Here is a 17,209-nt window from a genome sequence, read left to right as displayed (position 1 = left end):
AAAATATATTTCCAGTGAGATGCATGACAAAAAGATTCACTATAAGAGCATGATAAATGATAAAATGGGCAGACCCGGTACACAAAGCATCCCGCGTTCACGCAGGGTTCGGGGAAGCGCCGCACCCTAAGGGGTTTGATGTAGACAGCCTACTCTAATGCAAGCATTACTGGCTGCATCCACAGCTAGAACCAATGACCTATAGGTCACGCGGAAACAACTCTATCGTTGCTCAAGGTTCCCCCTCTAGAACAATTCATCTCACTTCTGTTGTGCTACTTTCTATTATCATATTCATTCCCTGTGAAAGATACTACAAGAAAGTGAAATCCAGACATAGTCCAGATTGATGTCTACACTATAGTCTAGCAATTTGCATTATGTATTTTATTCAATATCCGAATGAGTAACCCGTGTTGTAGTTGTACCTGGATCGGATGTTGTGAATATTATAAGCAGGATCCCCATAATCAACAGCCTTTATCACCATGGTTTCACGTCGTCCATCCTGTTCTTGAACTGCTCCAAACACAATCTCGTTTGATTCACAGCTTTGCTCGTAGTATGTTTGAGGACTAGACGACTGGTGCTTCTCGTGATGCTGATATACTTGTGGCAGAAATTGTTGTTGATGTTGCTGAAAATTGCCGTGCCCATGTGCATTCCCATTCCATCCTCCATAATGGGATTGACTTTGTCTCATATGTCGTGCTTTCTCTGGGTCTTTGTTCATTAATGGATAGGTTTTACGGGGTGTAGGATCTCTCGTGTCTAGGGACGGGGCCTCGTCTTCATCTCGAATTACATAGCTTTCCTGCATTGGCCATGCACTTGATTGTTTGTGAGGGTAATGGTAATGCTGCTGGACATGATGGGGGTAATGCTTCTTTCTAAAACCCGAGAACATTCCTCCGAATATTTCACCCACAGTTGAACCTGTGTTCAGAACAAGCCTTCCCAGAGACAGAAACAGGTTTTCCTCTGGTTTATCGTATTCATCATCTGGCGGAATTAAGGGAGGCCTCACTGACTTCGTATTTCTCTGATACGTTGCATGCTGCACACCCCTAACAGGAGTCCGTTGATCGTTCTGCCAACCAAAAAGGAAATGCATAAAAATATCGTTCTGCCAATCAAAAAGGAAATGCATGATGTTCTGCACTAATTCATCCATTCTGTTAATCTACATGTGTAGTGAGTTTGGCCTCGACATAGATAACGAAAATTTCTTGGATTCCTAAAATATTCTATGCTCATTTATCCATCTTCCTGCCTTTGTGTTATCCATCCTTTTTGTCCCAATTCCTATGAAAGGAATTAATCAAGGTCATTAGTTGCTTACGCTGTTTGATGAAAATAGCGCTCCAATTCTACGTTGTAATAAAGCGAGCATGTAACCGAAAAATCCAGCAGCACAAAGCAGTGCCACACCTGCAAGGATGAAAATATACTTTCTTCTGAACTTTCTTTTGTAATCAGCGGTGAATTAATTGATAAATGGAAAGAATTAGAAAGTTACGATTTTACCAAGATGGAGATTGTTGTCGTCAAACTGGTTGTGTGAACAGTCATCATCATTGAGCTGAATTTCTCTAATTGCCCTGTTTCCTCTGTCTATAACTAGAAGTGAACAGCTGCTTCCAACATAAACCACATCAAAGTCGTCGGAAAACTTTGCATCTTCACTTGGCCCATCAATGTGACCTCCACCTCGGACCGACTTCCCTCCAGCAATAGTTACAACTCCTGCACAGAAAATATGCTGAAGTCATGCTCATTACACGATTTAACTTGTTAGTTTTCTTATCAAACTAGTATTACTGTGCGATTGTACTACAATCACATGCATGTAACATTTAGATTCCAGAGTAGAAAGCATCAATCAAGACAAAGGTGAGGCAGACATCGAAAATTTACCAGCATCACTAATTTTTCTGATAGCCATATTTATGGTATCTGCAACATATATATTTCCTTGATCATCCATGGCAAGTCCTTTAGGATGGTCCATCCTTGCTTCTCGTAGCCTCCCATCCACATGCCCCGAGTATCCTTCAGGAGATCCGGCAACTAATTTTGGACGGCTATCTACAGTTCAAACGTATGACTCAATCAACAAGTCAAATTTGATTCAAATATAACATCACATTGCTCAATAAAAGTGCATGTCTGCATGTAAAACACACATCTCCTTCATCCAAAAATAAGGAAAAGAAGTGAGTGAAACTGAACTATAGAGCATAATGGAATTTTACAAGTGAGAGAGATGAAAAACACCACTCTTGCCCTAGCAAATTAAAAATTAGCTCATTTTAATTGGATAGGAAAGGATCAGTAAATTATGGAAGCAAGTGAAGGAGTTGGTCACAAAAGAAAATGAAGGCAACTTAAAGGTGTGTTTAGTATGACGGGAAACATTCTTCAGAAGAAAAAGAAAAGAATGCGAGCATGAAAACAGTGCAAGTATTCAATAGTTTAGAGCATGATTATTTCTTTCCTATATGCTTTAAAACTGTTGAGCTAAAAGTATTCGAAGATATATTGTAATTTCCATTTAAGGACCACCTAGGATGACCAAGTATGTGTAATGTGTTGAGATTTGACTATTGCACAATCTCCATTATAGGCAGGATAATAGTCCTGTGAACTCAAGCAGTCTAACTTCCTGCTGAAAGAAAAGGCTAAAGTAATTGGCAGGTAATGAATAGTAGAGAGGCATGCCTAAATTCTTTCCCCACAAGAGACACAACCTTTTATCTTGGATTGAAAAAGATGGAGGACCCCATAAAAATGGATGTGTCACTCAGTTCCAGAAAAGAATAAAGCAGAGGAGTTAGCCTAGCACTCACTCAAGGAACTTTGTCCCTAGAATATGCCAACACAATCATAATGAACATATAAAGATAGTGTGATATTGTATATCCCAGTACTGAAGACATAATTAACCAAAAATACGTGCTTTTAACGGCTTAAGCCTTTAGATGAGATAGACACACATCTCAATATGGAATCAGACAGAAGTATTGTTCAAGTGTCATCCACGTGCTTGGCCATGAAAAAGAATTAAGCGGCGTGCGTTTGAAAAATAATTAAGTAAATAAAAGTATATTCCATCTAACAACTTAAGCTTCACAATTAGGGTTGAAACCCTGGTAGAAGAGGTCTCTTAGTGTTACAGAAGTGCAGAACCAAATGAAGCGCTCTAATTTAGCAACTTACATCGAGACAATGGTGTTGAAACCCTGTAAATATTACTATTCTCAGAGTCCAAAATGAGAACCTCTCCGGTTGAAGAAACTTGTACTGAGTAAGGTTCAATTCCCAGCTTGCTTCCATCAAACACAGTTTCAACAATATATCCACTCTCAAACTTGACCATCGAACGGCTGGAAACAGCTGATTAATCAAACAAACCCCATCATTTCCATAAACAATCAAAAAGCGCAATTCATTAGCAGGGCAGCCCGGTGCACTAAGCTCCCCTTATGCGCGGGGTCTGGACCGGACCACAAGGGCCTATTGTACGCAGTCTTAGCTTGCATTCCTGCAAGAGACTGTTTCCACGGCTTGAATCCGTAACCTTCTGGTCACGTGGCAACAACTTTACCCGTTACGCCAAGGCTCCCCTTCCACAATTCACTAACAATTGAAACAAAAAAAAAATCATGGGAAATATACCAAGAATGTACCTGTTTTTGCCGGCGATTTTAGTGACCACAACCACTTAAATAGCACAGAAGCAACATTTGTGACAACCCCACCAACAATCTCTGCATATAAATGAAAAAGACTGCAACTTTATTAAACAAACAAAGATTTGAGATTAAGGGGTCATTGAGTTAAACAAAGAAAACATGCACTAACTTGCAGCAGGGGTGGCTGAGGCTGAGGCTGATGAAAATTCAAGAAGTAGAAGAAAAACTATGAGAGATAAGATGATAAAATTCCTTCTCATGGTTCTTGAAATGGTCAGTTAAGTTGAAATAACATGAGCATTTTAATTATAGGCAAAAACACTGGTAGACAAAAAGCTCACAAACAATGTCTCTTAAGACTTTATACATGGTAATCAGCATATAAAACTTTTTACTTTAGTGAAAGGACAGAGCAGACATATATACAGTGAAACAGAGAGTATTATATTAAGGAAGCTAAAAACTTGAAGTTAACTCTATTCAAAAATTGGGTTAAAAGAAAGAGAGGAATCAAATGCTTCTACTTTTCCTTGTTAATTTTTCTTTAATAAACAGTAGAATGGATTGCAGGTCCACAGTGAGATTATTGAGTTAAGATTTAAGATGGGGTGGCAGGTGGGCGCATGGCTGACAAGGAGATGAATTGTCTGAAATACCCTTGCATAGTCTGGTACTGTAATCGAGATTGATAAGGTTAATGCTGACATTTTCGTCTAGAAAGTTATCTTCCCTAGACAAACAACAACAACATATGTCAGAGAACCGATGAATCATAACTCATGCGTGCGTCTGCTAAGCCGGTTACACTTTTTTTTTACTTTTTTATTTTTAAGATTTCACTTACATAGTGTAAGAATTATTATGTAAACAATGTTTTTTTATAATGTTAATGTTCGGACAGCTTGCGTACTCGACTACACGGGCGGATTTACATGGACCCAAGTCGAATTTTTTTAATATTTATATGCATAAAAATAATAAGTAAAACAGAAATACAAGATAAAAGCATAAAAAGTGACATCACTTGCAACAAAACAGCTTAGTAGTATAGTGGTTGACAGCTTCAAGTTCCTTGGCTCCACAAAATATTTTTTGACTGTTACGGGCCTCTTACTAGAAATAGTGACACCGCTTATAAAAAATGCTGCGTACGCCACTGCTCGACTAATTTTACAGGGTTTCTGCTAAGAGAGCTTTCGCGAATAATTTTGTCTATCATGACTTAGATAGAGAAGAAAAAATAACCTAATGCTTTTATCTCCACTGAAATTTGAACCGAAGATCTCATGATTCTCTTTGATCATTAAGCGACATTCACTATAAAAGCTAAGTTTCTTTTGGAACCAATTTCTATGCTATGTTATAATATATATTTTCTATAACAGCACTTCGATATAAAAACCAAAAAGTCCGGAACAAACGAGGCTTGACCGTGTACATCTTGTTTTTCAAATTAGTACTTTAACAACTAACAAAATAACTATTTATAATTAATTTTCAAGTGTTTTAATAGATTTTAAAATATTTTCGTGTATAAAAGCTAAACTCAATTGGTAAATAGTAGTAGCAGGGAAAAATTAAAAAGAAGGTGCAGTTATACACGTGGAATTTTTAACTAACTATACTAATCTTGTTGTAACAACCAAACCGCAAAATCAATCTTAAGAATAATGCTTGTTATTCTTCTCTTCTTGTTTCTCGCGTCTTACTTCCTTTTTCTTTTTCTCTTTTTGTTTGTTTCTCTAATTGTCATTAAGAAGATTGTATAAAAGTTGTAATCCCATTGGGGTTCGGTAATTTGAGACTAAAAAAGGATGGTATAATTGTCCTTTTTCCTAATCATCACGTTTTGTCAAGAAAGAATAAGCAATCTTGGCATGTCGACTCAACTTTTAGCCATTTCTTAATGCTGAGTTTGATGTTCCAAGATGCAATGCGTCCTCTCTACTCAACTAAAAGATTCACATTTATCCAAAAGTTCTACATGTTACAGCATAATTACAAAAGACTTTAAGTTTTATGAACTAATAATATGAAAAATATCAACACAATAATAAGGTAAAAACGGTAGCATATAAATCCTTAAGAAAACATTAATTGGTAACATGGTAAAAATAATAACTAATATGCTATCCTAGGTTAAACTAGTGTATATAATTTATAATCAGCGTGTTGGAAAAAAATAACCTTTTGGGTCTAGTACATCTAGAAGAGGTGCTAGCTAATAAGCTGGTCATTAGGCAGTCTAATCCTAAGCCTTAATGCAGTTCATAAGGGAGGGTGGCTAGGGTTAGTAGTTCTCTGCATCCAAGAGGGATAATTCGGATGTGGAAACAAGTGTATTCATTTGTCATTTGAGCATTCCCAACGACCGGTGACACAAGTCGTGATTGTTGTAAATGCGCTTCCGTAAAGGAGAAACCTGTAAGTCTCCTAAACTAGCGTATACATGTTTTATTATACCTGTGAGTCTCCTAAACTGTACATGTTTTACTACACAAAGCGAAAAGTGATAGTCTTTCACAGAGTAGATGTATATAGGGGTGTCAAATAAGCGATTTGGGCCGATTTTGGGCAGATCAAAATGGGTTGTGACAATAATTGGGCTGATCAAATAACCGCCACAAAAGTAACTTGGGCTAAAATGGGCTGGACCAAAATAGGCTAAAATTTGGATCATTGCTCAACTCGCCCAATTCTTATCAGGATTTACTTAATATATATTATTTTCTTATGAATAGTATAATTACTAAATAAGTCTTTTTTTCTTTAGTTATGGTCATATATAACATACCAAACAAAAAAAATTACTTCTATGATATTTTGACAAAGTTACTCATGAATCAATTTGGGCTAAAAATCAACCCAACATTAAATGGGATGGGTCAAGATGGGCTGAGTTCAATAAATGGGCAGGTCAATAACCAACCCAACCTTGGGCGGGTTGGGCAGGTCATCTGGGCTTGGGCCAAATTTGACAGCCCTAGATGTATACCTGATAATAGAGTGTACTTATGTATAGCAAGACTGCAAGACAGTAGGCAACTTGTTAACCTCATATTTTCAGCCCTTTATTCAATACATGCAGCTCTAAGCTCAGTATTCAGTATTCTTTTTCGTGGTATTGCATTGTACAAAGCAAAATTCATGTACCAGCACAACATTTACAGCTTTCACATTTGAAATACAAATGTAAGAAGAAGAAAAAAAGCATATGCTACAGTTCTATCCTTTAAATAGAAAAGGAAAGCACAAATTATACATGGTAAATCATTCCAACCTCCAATGTTGAAGCACGAGGGAAACTCAATGCATAGGTTGGCCCGCGACAATTCCTTCTCAAAAAGTCATATCCTATGTCAACCACCAGTTTTTTTATCAAACTTGAACCTCTCTTTGCTCTTACATAACAATGTCCCAGTATAAACGCCATGCCTGCTTCTCGCGCTTCCATCAGTTCTTGCAACTCAGCTCGAACGCTTAAATCCATTTGTGGACTCTCTGGCACCAGAAATCTCACTCTCTTCCTTGGCATTTCTGGCGAACTGATCTCGATCATTTCTGTATCTTTAGTGTCTACGTCCTCGCACATTGTTACTCCATCAACATGTGTTGAAGTTGTTCCAATAACTGTCAGTTTCTCGTTGTCGTCTATACCTTCAACAGCTTCAAAACTCTGTGCTGGTCCCTCTGAGCGGATGAATTCCGCTATGCTACAAACTAGATCTTTTTCGAACTCTACGTCGTCCATGTGAATATCTCGATAACCATATCGTGCTATACATCTGTAGACGCGGTACTCTTTGGGTCCAATTCTTCCCACCAAGAACCTTTCTTCAGGTCTCACATGAGGTACTGGTACGGACTTGACACAAAGGAAAACAAGAACCTGGTGGAAAGCAGGTAGGTTGGTGACGAAATGGGAGAAAATAGCTGGAATTCCTGAAACAAGCTCTGTGTGGATGAGGCCGATGCCACGGACCCGTGTAATACCCAGGTTAGGACTCAAGGTGAGCAGCCAGTTGATGGGAATTTTGTTTTCAACATCAAACTCGTACTTTTTCAGGGTGCCGTAATGCCAACTGTACATGACGAATAGAAATATCAAAGAGAGAACGATCGGTACCCAGGCCCCTTCGCGGAACTTGATTAGGGAAGCTGAAAAGTAGAGGGCTTCAATGGAACCAAAGAAGAATATAAAGCAAATGGCGAGTAACACGTTTTTGTGCCAGCACAGGACAATGACCAGAGACATAAAGCACGTCGTGACCAGCATAACAGTTATAACTGCCAGACCTGCAAGAGAAAAAGGTTGCACTGAAACAAATACGCGTAGTGATTTCAAACAAAATTTAGTCCTACACTTCCTCAGCCTTTTGGTTAAGATCGAGGGAATTTCAATAAATTCAGTTTACTTTTAAAACTGTTCAATTGCCTGATGCACAAAATGATAATTGAAAGTTACGATTGTCTGGTGAATATTTATTTTGGTACACCTAAAGTCGAATGTCACACTGAGACCTTGACACAAGTAGGCCTAACATTCTTCTAAGCTTAGAAATACAGAAGCGTAGTTTGAATGAAAAAGCAAAACAGCATATCTAGTTCCGTGTAAGCATTGCAGACAGTTAGCTAACATTGTTCTGTCTATAACATTTTCTATGAGGTTGAGAGTTAATTAACTTCCTCTCAGTATCTGAAATAACACGTGCACATTTGGAAGGCCGTCTTTACATTATGTGGCTTGCAACTTATCCTTGCATTTTTCCCTATTATAGTAAAGTATAACTAATCAAGAAGTTCTATTATTATAATAAACTACCAAGATCAATTTTAAATCAGAAAATATCAGGAAAATGAATTTCCTATTCTATCCACCGATGAGTTAAAAGAGAGTTCTGTTCCGATCAGAAAAGAAAAGGAGGAATAAACAATAAAAACGTGAAACTTAATCAGGCTTTATATAACAAACTCGAATCTCTTTTAGTGATTCTATGGACAATGCATATTATTTGGCTGTTGAATGGTACCTGATGCATTGCTTATGTGTTTCGTGTCACGGAAGCCAATAGTAACTGCCAAGCATAGCAACATCAATGTCCAGTTTATCTCTGGAATGTAAATCTGGCCATGGATTTTGGACGATGTATGTACTATTTTGACCCTTGGGAAGCAACCCAAAGCAGAGCATTGCTTGATTATGGAAAACGTCCCAGTGATGATGGCCTGGCTTCCAACCACTGCAGCAAGTATAGCAATAGCCAGAACAGGATACCGTAGTTTTTCTGGGACAGTGATGAACATATAAATTAGTTGAAATGTTTGAACTAGATATGCATGCTGCGAGGTTCAAATGCACTAAGAGAAAAAGGAAAGGAAAAAAGAGAGAGAATGTAGCGAAAAGAGGAGCAAAGTACTTACCAGGTACTGATACATAGAACCCAATGTGGTAATCACCTTGGATAACGTGATGCTTGGAAAGATACGCAGCTTGTCCCATATAAGCAAGAATTAATGATGGGTAAACAACAAACGTAAAAGCTATCTGCAGAGAATTAGCTCTTATTAGGACTCTGGTGGAATTTGCAGTTGCCAACGTAAAGCATTTTAACTCTGTATCTCTACAAGGAACTTTATTCACATTGAACAAAACATCGGCAGATAATCTCAGTTTGCCAATAAACACTCCAACACACATTAGCTCAGTATCCTACAAAATGTGCGGTACGCATTCGACAACACTCTTATGAAGCAAAGTTGAAAATAGTTCATCTCAGGATACTGCTTTCAAGCAGGCTGAGGCAACTTACAAAGCTAAGATTACTAGATTTGACCAATCAATTTCAAGAAAATAAACCTGGAAAGACTTTAGAATATGAGAGTCAGTCCAAGGAAATTTTTTATTGTCCTTCCACTTATTCGTTGTCACTTACGATGCTGATATTGTTTGTCTGTTTTCTGTTGTTGTGGCAGATCTTTTTTCTTCGAGCCGAGGGTCTCCCGGAAACAGCCTCTCTACCCTCAGGGGTAGGGGTAAGGTCTGCATACACTCTACCCTCCCCAGACCCCACTAGTGGGATTATTACTGGGTGGTTGTTGTTGTAGTCCAAGGAAATTTCGGAAAACTTGAAGCGATCAGAATAGATTAGGAAAACAGAGATTTTTGCAGGTATGACTGCCTAGTGTATCTCTATTCAAGTTTCGTTAATTCCTCAATCACCTTGCAACACTAAAGTTGTGCACCAGTTTGTCTATCAATGCTCCTCATCGCAGAACACAAGTTCAAGAAACTGATACGAAACCATTCAGTGCCAATCTTAGTGCCAAACATATAAGGACAGGAGTAATATGAAAGATGGGTTAAAATAATCCAAAGTAGTAACTTTAAGTCACAGCTGAAAGCTAATTTTGTTTTCACTTAACCTAGTAAATACCAGTTCCGTGCTTGATTGAACAGTCTACAATAATAAGCTTCAAGACTTGCAGAACAAAATTATTTGAGTTAATTACCTGAATAGACAGCTGTGAAAAGTGTCCAAGATCAGCAAACATAGCTTCTGAACCTGAAAGATGGACAAGCAAAGAGAGTATAAAATTTCAAATTCCCACCAAAAACATCAAGAGAAAAAGTTTCACAAATGAATGGCGTACCTGTTATACATAATAAAATCCCACCGAGGGACATCCATCCTCCTCTTTGGGTCTTCTTCAAGAATTTGTACATGTAGTATGGAGATAATGCTTGGTAAACATGGGGGTTCCAGTGGAAGATGTTGTACACCCCAATTGCACTAATGCACAAAAGCCATGTAATCACAATCGGTGCAAATAGAAATCCTATTCGATGCGTCCCATAGTGTTGGAGAAAAAATAAGAACACAAGTATCACACAAGCAACTGGAACTTCTACATCTGCAAGGTAAAGAAACATTTCAGCACATTATTCATTCGTTCCATGGTTGTTGCTTCTTGTTTCAACAAGAGGATTTTTGCGAAGCTATACTGTTAACATGATTTAGAGGACAATATTAATGAATGACATCATTTTACCAGACAAACCTAGAATTCATCAATTATAGAAACAAAATAAGTTAGCTTCTGACTCGCATAATTTCAAAGCTAACCAGAGAAATCATGGCCACTCCGTACTAGGTAAGAAAACATGACAATTTTTCAGATATTACAGACGACTACCTGCTGTTCATTTTGCAAGTAAATTATTAAAGGCAAGGAAACGGCAGACTTCTCTCCTTTGGTTCGCTCATGGACTATTGATTTTCTATAAATCATTTAACTATCATTGAGGAATATAAGTAACCTCAGAAGGATATAGTATGACAGAAAGTTGGAACTTCATCATACAATTGAGTGGAACTATTCTGGTAATTATATGTCTGGTTTGAACCACATTCTCAGACTACTTCCAATACAGAAATCCATAAGTTATGGGTTTGAGTCCATCTTCGAGTAAATTTTTCAACTTACGAGCACATAGGCAATATTTATATGAATACTAAGATTTCTTAGCTTATTTTCCAAACAATTCTATAGACTGGTTAACATTACGCTGCCAAAGGGATATACTCAATCATTTAGGTTAATATTTTCTAGAGGACATTCATAATCATAATCCACAATTGTAAGTTGTATCAATAAAGGTTGATGGACTTGTGACTTAGGTCACAGGTTCGAGCCCCGCGCCATGTGAACTTAGCTTGGTATTTAAATGGATAAAGGTATATAGGAGCGGGAACATTATCCCCTAGTTTCGAAGGCTACGGTTGGTCCTATAGGTTGTTAGCCTAGAGCGGATTTTGTCGGTCAGTAAAAAAAATCTTTTCCTGTGTGAGAATGTCAGAATGTTGGATTAGATAAATTGTCCAGGCCAGAAGTCTAGAACAAACAGAGAGGGCACTTGTCTTTAAGGAGCTCCAAGAGACATTCATACTAGTGCTATATTTTCTTCCTTTCTATTTCAACAGAATAAGCATTTTATTCATAATTTCCAGTAAGTTAAAACATTATCCACCATCCTCTGCTTTATGAAATAAAAAAACTATGTTTCTCAAGTTGAAACCTCACTTTAAAAATTAGGATAACATCAATGTGGTCTATCACAATGGGGAAAGCACCTAACTTTATTTCTTTATTGATGTTGATATGACTTTGATTACCATATACATTTTTTCTTAATTTAGTATTAAGGGACCCACAATAATGCATCTTCATCAGATATTGGTAACCTCTCCATGTCACAAATTGCACGACCATGAGAAAAAGGTTCCAGATAAAAGTGAATCAACTTTGTTATATTAAATACCCATGTCTCGTTACATCTAGCCCGAATACATCTGAATAAACTAAGCATAAATCAAAATATAATAAGACAGTGGAATCAAGAAAAACTAAAGATAATCACTGGAGATCAGCCATAAGGAACTGATCTCTATCTACCCCAACAGTTCAATATGGAACTATTTCAAATTATTATCTTCTCGCCTCGGCCATAAACACTCACTGGTTCTTTTCGTTCATCAGCCGGCTAGAGTATAGAATATCATCTATTATTATTCTTTGACATAACAAGGATAAAATCTATTAACATAATGGAATAAAGCTGTAAAATAATATAGATATGACTTTTGATTCCTCATCTTATTCAACAAAGGGGTACGGGCAAGGGGCCATAAGGGAACAATAAATCTGCCAAAAAGATTTGGACTCACATTGGTGATGATGCTTTGCCATTGAAAGTTCAAGTCCAGAGACAGCAGAGAACACTGCAGATTCAATGCACCATAAAATTAAATAAATAGGAAAGGATTAATTTATCAGCATCACAACATCTCCAATCTGGCAGATAAACTAATTCTAACACGGATCATACACGAAGGCGGATTAATCAGAAATTAAATTCAATGAGTTCAACCTTTATAACACGGATTCAGAACTTGATTATATTGAAACTTCAGTGATTTTTATATATATGCTCCGCGTAAAAAATACCTGAGATTGCAGGAGTAAGGACTCCATCACCAATAACCATACAAGTCCCAATCAAAGCTAAAATGAGCAAAATTTTCTTCAAGAATCTGTGTTTCTCAAGAGTTGATTTCAAGCTCATTCCAATTCTATCAGCTGACAAATTCCTATCATTCTTGTACTCATATAAATCCTCATCAGCCAATTGACCATTAGGCAAAGTACTAACACGGGCATGACGGCACAATAAGGAATACAAGGCAAAAGTCCCACCTTCACCATTATCATCAGCTCTTAATACAATGAACACATATTTAAGCAATGGAATAAGAGTTAATGTCCAAAACACAAATGACAAAACTCCAAATATCTCGTCATTAGACTCTGAATGATGAATATCCTCTGCAAATGTGCTCTTGTATACATATAAAGGTGAAGTGCTCAAATCTCCATACACCACACCTAAACTATGATAAGCTAAGGTTAAAACTGTCCTCCAAGATTCTTTCTGCAACAAAATTGGAACACCAAAAATGACTCAAAAGTTCAATTTTTTTCAAACATGGGTAATACAATAGTGTCAAAAATCTAACCTTTATTGGATTTTCATGACCCCAACTTTCAATATCCATTACTAGGCTAATCAAGAACTTGAAAAAAAGCTCATACTAGGCAAAATCTTGAAATGGCTAGTGGTTGAGCAGCACTCCCTTTAGTTGAAGATATTGCAACAAAATCCAAGAATTATAAAGCTTTGGCCTTATGAGTGGACTGAGCAATTGAACGACCCACAGGAAAGAACATTTAAGGGACAGACACAAAACACCATGAAGAAAAAAACAAAGATGAAAAAAAAGGTTGGTGGGAATTGGAGCTAAGCTGTTTTTTGCTTAATAGAATAAATGGTGACAAAAATATATGAGCACACCTTTTGGTTCACCTTAAATAATGACACTAATCCCTGTAAGGAAGGGCATTATCCATACTTAAAACTAAATTATGGAATAGAAAAATTTCAACTTTATATGACAAGAACCCCAATATATATGTGCAGACACTAAAACAAGAAATGTGTGAGGTTTTGTTTCTTGGCTAGAGGTTCTGGTGATGGAGTGGTGGAATATTTTGAGTGGGTGGGGTGGGTATGAAATTCACCAGTAGCACGTAAGCTACAGAGGCAACTGAGTTTTTTTTGGGGGGGGGGGGGGGAGGGGGGGAAGGTGGAGGGAGTGAGTTTTTGTCAGTGAATGAATGTATTGACTGCAGGCCACCAACTTAGCTGATATTCGCACTCCCCCATTGAAAACAACGGTTGCACCACAAGCGTTTTAATTGAATAGTAAAAGTTAAGCCCTCTTAATAAAAAATTTCGCGTTCTAGTTCTCATAATTAAAATTAACTCTTTCCGTCTTAATTAAATATTTAATGTATAATATATATATATATGTATAATATGTGTATGACTATGTATAATTTATGAACGTCAATTGACGACTAGAAATAGTAAATAATAAATCTGGCCGACTATTCGTGTAACAATATAGAGAGTTTTTAGTGGACATATAAGGTACGAACTTAATTAGTGCAGTTAGTGATTTTAAATGAAGGATGCATGAAAAAAAAACATTTGATAAACGGACCAGTGATTCAGTAACTCACAGAGTTGGCTCGAATGGTAACAGTAACAAGAAATTAAAGAATGTGCTAAACTTGAGAAAAAGTAAACGTAAAAACAAAGAGAGTCCCGTAGGAAAGAACAATGTACAGAAAAAATAGACAATTAATGGGGAGGAACAAAGCAAAGAGATAACAGAAGTGATCGGTTTTTGTCGGGACAATATGTACAAAATACAATATATATTCAAACTTCCAACCACTTTCCTTTTTTTTTCCTTCAAAATGAAATAATACCAAAAGAATCTCAATGTTCATGACACTACACTTTTCTATGGGGAAAAAAATTGATTGAAGTAAAACATTATTCTTTTAAATATAACGATTATTAGCTTCTTCTATCTATGAGTAACTTATCTGCTAGCTAGGCCTAAAATCATATTGAGGAATGTTATATTAAAAGACCAATAATTTTTGCAAATCAATGCTGACTTTGCTAAGGACAAAAAGCGAAAAACTCATATAGGCAATACTAATAATTTCATCACGAAAGGATGTGGTGCAGTGAAGGAACTGCTTTTCCCTTAACCAGAGGTCTCGAGTTCGAGTCTCTACGCGGCGCTTGATGATTGGCTATAATTACGTATTTTAGTCGATTATTACACTCTAATTTACTGCACTTTAGTTGAGTTTGCGCTTTAAACGCTAGTGTTTTGCACTAATTGTGTGTTTTATGCCTTGTAGGAGTGATTCCGAGCTATATAGATGTTATTGAATGAATTCAAATGATTTGGAGCTTTGTAGTCTGAGTAAAAACCCAAGGAATTAAGCCGGGCTCGTATTCGGGGATCAACAGATGATAGATCAAATAAACGAAGAATCGAGTAGGCATATTACGCATTGTCTAGTAAAATAAACATAACTTTTCGCTCACAACTCCATTTGGGTTCCACAAAATATGGTTAGAAAGATAACTCAAAGGGCTACAACTTTCATGTTTTTATGTTTTTCCAAATTTCAAACGGAACAGGGTGAAAAACGCGGTCGAAACCGCGACCACGGACCTGACGCAGACTGAGGCAGTACACTGGGAAAGTACGCGCCCGGACCGCGGCTGCGGACGTCCAGGCCTGAAAACTTGTCCTTTTTCGCGTAGGAGAAGGTATAATTATTTGGGCCCGACCCTACTTGGTATATATACATGAAAAAATGGTATTTTGAGGAGAGGAGACCAATTTTTGACACAGATTCGACCTAAGGAGGCAGATACACAATAGGAGCAAGGCGGGGAATTCTTCTACCAGTTTTTCCTTCCTCTTCCTATTTTTTTCACTGTTGATTATGACTTTTAGTATTTTAGTATTATGTACTATTATGAATAGCTAATTTGTTATCTAGGGTTTTGATGAAACCTTTTGTAGGATAAATTCTTGTTATGTTTTTATATAATTGAGCCTGTATTTTCTCTATTTGTTCAACTATATTATTCTTCTGGTTGATTGAAGGGCCCTCAATTAGCTGTGCCTATTTAGTATGTATTACTCGGGATAGAGTGCATATTTAGGTAGTTGTTGAACAACACCACTCCTGACGTATGTGAGGAATTAATAACCAAGGGTTTAAAGGTGTGATTAGGGATAACGAAACCTTGGGTGCGATCTAAGTGAGCTGTAATTAAAGCCAACTAGCGTAACTCGGGGGAGTATGTCTAGTAAATTATCGTAATTATTCGGGAGAGAATTACAACACGCAGAGCGCTCATGCTCGGTAGAGAATACTTAGGCGAAATTATAGAAGACATAGAAGGATTCCGACAATTGGGGAAATCATAACTCTAGACCTACTTAATCTTGTCTCTAACCCTTGGTATCTTTAGTTGTTAATTTTGCTAATTTAATTTGTTAGTTAATTAGATACAAGAATCTTAATATTTATAACATGGGAATTGTTCGAGCTTGTCTTCTTAGCAATATTGAACGACTATAGCTAAGCCTTAGTTCTCTGTGGGATTCGACTCCGTACTTGTAAACCGAATTATATTTGCAGCGACCGCTTAGACATTTTTATAAGGTGTAGTTGGGCGTGATCAGCGCTTCCCTCGAATGGGCCCCTACGCGGCACTAGGGGTGTTCATAAAAACTCAAAAAATCGAACCAAACCAAACCGACCAAAAAACCCGGTACTTCTTAGGTTTGGTTTGGTTTTGGTTTTGAATTTTAAAAACCGATCAAATTTGGTTTGGTTTTGGTTTTACTAAAAAAATAACCGAAATAAACCGAACCAAACCGACTATAAAACTAGCTATTTAAACTTATTATTACACCTACTTATATGTATATTTTTATTTTTTACATAAAGTTTCTAAATTTTATGGTACATATTAGTCATTTATATTTTTAGTCTAGCTCTTTGCTATTTAATAATCTAATTCTTTGCATTTATATTCTAGTTTGATTGGTAGTTTTCTTTTTCTAAGTACAAGAATTTATACCATGTTAAAAATAATAGATTTTTAATTGAGTAGTTAAATTATTCATCATTATTTGATTCAATTATCATCAATATATCTTGGTAAATGATAGATTTCTCAAAGAGCAATTGATTTGATAGTGTTATGTTGAAAATGTAGTCGCTGGAATATGCGTTTGGTAGTGTATGTCTCATACTTAAGAAAAAAACCGATAAATAACCGAAAAAATCGAAAATCCGACAAAAATCGAATCGATAGAAAACCGACTTAATTTGTTTGGTTTGGTTCCAATATTTGAAAAACCGACTTACTTGGTTTGGTTTCTTTTTAGGGAAAAACTGACCGAAACCGAACCATGAACAACCCTACGCGGCGCGAATCCGTATATAGTCGGACTCCAATGCGAATACCGGACACTGGGTGAGAAACCCAAAAAAAATACTAGTAA

General features: G+C 36.9%; 2 protein-coding genes across 2 annotated transcripts; both read right to left on the bottom strand.

The window, feature by feature from the left end:
- Nucleotides 1-276: 276 nt before the first annotated feature.
- On the bottom strand, nt 277-4,194 carry LOC109243132. The gene is made up of 7 exons (XM_019410033.1): nt 3,865-4,194; nt 3,690-3,770; nt 3,220-3,396; nt 1,918-2,088; nt 1,528-1,746; nt 1,343-1,431; nt 277-1,090 (listed from the first exon to the last, which is right to left on the bottom strand). The coding sequence occupies exons 1-7, from the start codon at nt 3,953-3,955 to the stop codon at nt 392-394; spliced, it is 1,527 nt and encodes a 508-aa protein (XP_019265578.1). The 5' UTR covers nt 3,956-4,194; the 3' UTR covers nt 277-391.
- Nucleotides 4,195-6,733: 2,539 nt separating this feature from the next.
- On the bottom strand, nt 6,734-13,874 carry LOC109243131 (potassium transporter 8-like). Its single transcript, XM_019410032.1, has 8 exons — nt 13,271-13,874; nt 12,702-13,185; nt 12,422-12,475; nt 10,347-10,607; nt 10,206-10,258; nt 9,117-9,240; nt 8,726-8,980; nt 6,734-7,991 (listed from the first exon to the last, which is right to left on the bottom strand). The coding sequence occupies exons 1-8, from the start codon at nt 13,307-13,309 to the stop codon at nt 6,952-6,954; spliced, it is 2,310 nt and encodes a 769-aa protein (XP_019265577.1). The 5' UTR covers nt 13,310-13,874; the 3' UTR covers nt 6,734-6,951.
- Nucleotides 13,875-17,209: the final 3,335 nt, after the last annotated feature.

This window comes from Nicotiana attenuata, unplaced genomic scaffold (assembly GCF_001879085.1).
Source record: "Nicotiana attenuata strain UT unplaced genomic scaffold, NIATTr2, whole genome shotgun sequence".
NCBI lineage: Eukaryota > Viridiplantae > Streptophyta > Magnoliopsida > Solanales > Solanaceae > Nicotiana > Nicotiana attenuata.
The sequence above is the reverse complement of the archived record's forward strand: the minus strand, read 5'-3'. Positions and strand labels throughout refer to the sequence as shown.